The sequence below is a fragment of the Sylvia atricapilla genome, chromosome 3, assembly GCF_009819655.1.
Source record: "Sylvia atricapilla isolate bSylAtr1 chromosome 3, bSylAtr1.pri, whole genome shotgun sequence".
Lineage (NCBI taxonomy): Eukaryota > Metazoa > Chordata > Aves > Passeriformes > Sylviidae > Sylvia > Sylvia atricapilla.
In genome coordinates, this window is record NC_089142.1 from 19645335 (window position 1) to 19651334 (window position 6000).

Sequence of the window (6000 nt, forward strand, 5' to 3'; positions counted from 1 at the left end):
GGTGGTATTGTCCAGACTCATTTTCTAAGGTTGGCTTTAAAATTTCCTGTCAAATCTTCATTGTTGAACAAAGCACCATCATTTTTTACTCAGATTTGCAATGGGCCTAGTAATTGACCTAGTTCTTTAACCTACTTTGGATTCTTTCCTGAACTCTGGTTATAAACTTAATACTAACCCTTTTTAAACAAAAGCCCAATATTTGTGTGTTCACTGTTAGTTACATTGCTCATACTAAGCCTATGAGCAATACCTGATCCTTTCAATGCCTCTGAACAGTGTACTAGTGTATTAAACCTTTCTGATACTTGATATGTTTGTTTTCAAAAGCACAGATTTCTGCATTTGCCTCATCTGTTAGTTGTTTTCCATCATTTGGTCTGTTTGTTGGTTTTATCTTACTTCTGCACAAACAGGATGGTTGCTTAGTTTTCTAAGTCTCCATTTAAGCAAGGAGAATTCTGTTACACCTTGGACAGCTTACCCCAGTTGGGTAAAGGTTTATCCCACAGAATCACACTCAGTGTATTAACCTGGGGGAAAACTGCCTAGGGGCCACTGCTTGGGAACAGACTGAGCATCATTTGGTTGATGGTCAGCAGTTGTTGTACATTTGCATCACCTGCTTTTCTTGGGTTTTATTACTTGCTCTTCTTGTTATTTTCCTTTTCATTACATTTAAAAAATATTAGTTTCTTTTAATTATTTTAATGTTCTTATCTCGACCCATGAGTCCATGAGTTTTCTTACTTTTAGCCCTCCAGTTCTCTTTACATCCCACTGAGGGGGTGGAGAGTGAGGCGTGAGTGGCACTTAGTTGCCATTTGGCATCAAACCATTACATCAGTGCACAGATGACCCACAAAATCATGGTAGCTCTCAAATTACTGACAATTAGCAAAATTTACAAAGTGCATATTGAGCAATCTCACTGCTAACCTGAAGTACATGCAATTTATTATGGTTTTATTGCTGTGTCCATGGCCGAGACCAGCACATCTTCTGCAAGATCAGGCATGATGGGTTGTGGGATATGTGCATCTATGTCAGTAAAATTAAATTTGGGGCCCACAGCTGAACTGTGTTCCCACTATTCTGTCTTCCGATCTGGGGTTTGAAAGTATCATAAGCTCAAGCCAAAATTATTACAAATGCTTGTTCTTCTCTAAAAACCAGTCTTAGAAGCAGCCTATGACTTTACTAATATTTTATAAGCTCAAATTAGAATGTGAAACTAGTAGCTACTATATCTACTAGCAAATTAAACAGTGTGAAGGCATGGGCCCAAGCGCTGTAACTCATTTACTTATGTACTTGTGGTGTTAGGAAATGCTTTGGCATAATCTCACCTTGCACTTTCCCAAATAATTCCAAGATATGGTTTAGTTGTTACTCCAGTATAGGATCCAGTAGGTAGTTTGCATGTGGCTCATCTCTCTGGTCAGTGTGTAGTGGTATGTGTGTGGCCAGTCTGTGCCAGCTGGCCTTGTAGTCAAAGACTGTCACTCTTAACTGAGTCACAGAAGTGTAGACAGTGTATTTGTTCTATAGCAACTTTATAGAAAATGCTTTTATTATGCAATAAATGTGCCATAATTAAAAATATTTTTATTGCTCTTTCATTCACTCTGTGGCTGTATTGCAGCACACCCAAGAGGCCATAAATTCACTCTAGTTTATACCCCCTGAGTCTTTTATCTGTAGCAGTGGTCCTTCACAAAATTTTCAAATAATTATGCTATGTGAAGATTAATAAAATGAAAGGATATTGCAGTCAGAGAAGTTTGTCATTAAGCACATGCCATAGCTATGTATGCTGGAGCATTGAATATGTATGCTGGCTATTGTACTAATTTGTCTTCAACCAAAATTTCTATATTTCTGTTTTGACCACTGTGTTTGTGGAAGTGTGTGTTCAAATAGCAATTGCAAGGATTTGCCACAATGTAGTTTGGGGTTTTTTTGTAGTGTGCATACTCATGAATCTCAATGATTTTAGTATCACATGCTGTATGTAGCACTGTAGCACCATCTTGTGTGAGCTGCAAATGTGGTTTCTGTATATGCAGTCAGCGATCTTCATGTGGAATATAAAAATTTTATTTAAAACCCATTCTATGTAAAACTGAAATTGGAAAATGAACACAAAGTAGATCCTCCTTATAATCCATGTGGTAGATTTCCTAACAGTGCATTCATTTAAGGTACCTTATTGTTAGGATGATCCATATAGATATGAAGCATAGGATGCTGAACTCTGGAGGCAAGAAATATGCATTCTGTCTGCATTGTGCTACAAAACTCCAGAATTAAAGCAGAGAAATTGGAACCTTTACAAGAAATAAAATGAAATTAAGCTATAGTATGGGAAAAGGCTGCTAGGGAAAATTAAGTAGAAATGGCTATTTAAGAGCTGATAGGAATAAAACTGAAAAATGCTTTTAAATTATTGCAGGTAGCTAATGGGGCGAGGACACAGAACTGAATATTCATGTTCAGTAGTAACAATGCTACTACTGTAGTGCTTTGAGTTTTCTCTGTGTTTGGAAAGATGCACATATATAGAGATAAAAATGGGAAGACAAACAGAAAACAATTTTATTCATATGACAGAGCAAACAATAATTGGAGACATGGTTGTGGTGAATTGAATACATGCTTATCTCGCATATGAATTTTTTCCACCTTTTCATGCTTTAGTTTGTGTTCTGTTTCCTTTCATTTTTCTTCCTACTTTTACAGAGCCCAGTTTCAGAATACTCAGCAGTTTGTGCAAGAGGAATTATAGTCTTGATGCAAGTTCAGCCATGGAGGTGTTAACTATGAGTTACTGACCACTGCTATGAGTCCAGCATATCAAGTGGTTTGATAGCTCTTCTTTTGAATATAAGGAAAAGCTCTCATGTCACTTTTAGCACTTTCGGTCTTTTCTTGTTCCCTGTCAAATATCTACTTTTTTTTATATATATTTTGGGCAGTTTTAAATATATAGTAACTCAAATTGTCTTTGAGTGATTATTTATTTACATGATGCAAACACATAGATTTAAGCACATAAAGCATAGGAATTTTTTTGCCTTTACTGTAACATATGAATGCACTTTACCCATGCCTAAATGCAGGATGGGTAAAACACACCCTTTCTTCCTTTTTATATGGAACTGAGTCATAACTGTTTAAATGCCATAGCACCTAAAGAGTTTATGGGCTACATTGTTTTCTGACTATTCTTCAGTTAATGCTAGAAGTAAAAAAATTGGTGTTTTACCTCTGTGGGTTTTTCTAAGATTTCCTCAATCAAAATATCTAGCTTCAAACCACACTGTGCATGAGAACATGTCATATCATCCCAACTTCATCAAATGCTTGAATTATTGGAGGAGAATCAGTCTGTCAGGGTTTCAGATGTGACAGTAAAAGTGCTATTTAGAAAAGCTGCAATGCTGCCTTTTTGGTAGGAGTAACTGGTGAAGATATGGACTTGATAAATTTGGTTTTATTTTCAAAGTAAGAGAGTTGTATGACTTTAGATAATGACTACAGATAGCAGGAGAGATATTGTGTGATCAAGAAAGATGGCATTTGACTTCTCTGCAATCAAATCTGTCCCAGCTCATGACCAACTAATTTTCTATTAGTTTTTGGTGATTGCTAAAAATGCAGATCATTAAGAGAAAATACTAACCTGTAGAATGAACATATATACTGACAGGTGCTGGGGAAAAAAAACCCATGTGCTCTTTTTGCATACATTTGTGGTCCATTTTTCTTCTCTGTCCTCTTTGGCAACAGTTTGTGTTTGTGAGCCTTAGGGAAAATAATTTTTTCCTCGTTCTTTTGAAATGATAAAAACAACCAGAAGAGAAAAATCTGTGGGTATCAGTTGTGGAACACAGACTGCAAAAACAAACAAACAAAAAAAGGTGTATCAATGATTCTCTCACCACACTTTCTAGCTCTCTGCTTGTAAGCTAGCTCTCAACTAGTGAGACGAGTTTCCCCTTTTGCAACAGTTTTGACAGCAAGAAGGTGCAACTAATTCTAAAAGCCTTTACTCTGGCATGCTTGAGCATTTATGCAGCCATCATGTCCATATAAGCAATACATCCTGAGATCTACCTGACTGCGTAAAGATTATTTCCTCTTAACTGATTTTCCATTCCACCTTCCATTTTTAACTTTTAGATTCACTCATGTGAGAAATTTAACTGTTTTCTAAATCAACATTAATGTAATGCAACTACTTACTATACCTCAGACAGTAAAAGGAATTGAAAGAAAACATAATTATTGTTAAACTGAAGATACTCAGATTAAAAGTTTAGTGGCAATAAACATTGGCTAAATAATAAATATTGGCTAAAATTTTTCTACAGGAATGGAGGGTGGATAATAGTATCCAAGATTTTGACAGTTTTAAAACTAGTTTAGAAGCCTCATGGCATGATTCCAACCCCAGCTGAGGACTGAAGGAGTTATTTAAGAGATTGGTGTAAAGAGAATAAAAGCTGCTTGGATATGTGGTTGAAAATACCACTATACAAATCAAGTCACTTCGAGTACATCAAACCATAATTAGTTCTTTCCACTGGCACTTTCCATTTTGTGTGTTCTGTTTAACATCTGAGATACACCAAAATCCCAGGCACTTCAAAACCTATGTAACAAGAAGGGAAGTGCTGTGCTTATTCTGTATTTTGCCATCCTATATCCTGAGTTTTGATTAAAAAAATCAAATTTTCTCTTTGAGTTTTGCAGTTTCCATGAAGAAGCTATCACAGAGAACACAAACCAAAACTCAAACCTGAACAGTGGTTCCAATAGCAGTAATTCAGGAAACGCTCTTGCTTGCCTCAAAACACCACTTTTTGTTCCCACTTCTGTCTCTGACCATATGAGGCAAACAGAAAAATGGCTGACCTTTACTTTGTATGGAGTATTATTTTATTAAATAGGCTGTGCTGATAGGCTGGAATTCAAATTTCACTTATATAAGAGTATAGTGGAAATCGAGGGGATTTTTCATCAGTGGTTTATATGCTTATGTAGATTATTTTAGTGTCTTTGTCACCCTTTTCTACTGTCAATTAAGAATATTGTATTTAAGAACTTGGTGCTGACACAACTAATTTCTTCTAGTAATTTCATTTTTCTTTGATTTCAGATAACTCTTGGAGTGATCCAGTAGAAGTGACAGCACTTTATTCCTTTGAAGGACAGCAGCCAGGTGACTTGACTTTCAAAGCTGGAGACAAAATCATAGTGACAACTAAAACAAATTCCCAGTTTGATTGGTGGGAAGGAAGAATAGGAGGGAAAACTGGCATCTTTCCAGCCAATTATGTTGCCATAAGCAACAACTAAATTTGTACAGAATAAAATGTTGAAGCAGTAAAATATTTACTCTGAAAAATATTTTTTAACATTACAGATTTTATTAAAAAGAGATTTTTGATCAATACTATTCTAACAAAAAAATGAAATGCCTTGAATGACCATAACTTTCCCCTAAATTTATTTCTTAAGTAAACAGCAGGTGATAGTCAATTTATGAGAGTTTTATTTTTGAGCAAATTATCCCTTAAAAAGTAACCCAATTTGTGTATAGCTGCAATTCTGTCTTGCTATATGAATTAATTTTTTACATGAGGGGAAAATTTGAAAGAGTTTGGAATTAGATATGTTAAAAAAAAATGTTTAACTTCTATTAAATTGTAATTTATGGTCTTTAATAAATGCTCTTAAAATTGTTTCAAACCATGTCTGAGTTCTTTACTTAGTAATTACAGATTTTTTTTTCACAGGTATGGCACATAAAATGCCTTCATACTTCACTTTTTTAAAATCACTCTAGATACTGCATTTTTTAGTAACTACTTTAGGTGTGGTCTGTCATGTTTCTCATTGTTAGGTATACAAAGACTCTTTTTAAAGCAGCTTTGTGACAGTTAAGCAGTTCAGCTTCTCTGATAGCTTATCCTATATTCCCCTCACCTTTGG

At 35.2% G+C, this 6000-nt stretch overlaps 1 protein-coding gene across 2 annotated transcripts in view; it reads left to right on the forward strand.

Moving 5' to 3' along the window:
* Positions 1 to 5724, forward strand: part of SH3YL1 (SH3 and SYLF domain containing 1) — a 48157-nt gene extending 42433 nt beyond the window's left edge. For both annotated transcript variants that reach the window (XM_066314888.1, XM_066314889.1), the window contains exon 10: positions 5165 to 5724. In XM_066314888.1, the coding sequence (XP_066170985.1) occupies positions 5165 to 5364 (200 nt within the window). In that variant the 3' untranslated portion in view covers positions 5365 to 5724. The remainder of the gene's footprint in view (positions 1 to 5164) is intronic.
* The last annotated feature ends 276 nt before the right edge of the window (positions 5725 to 6000 follow it).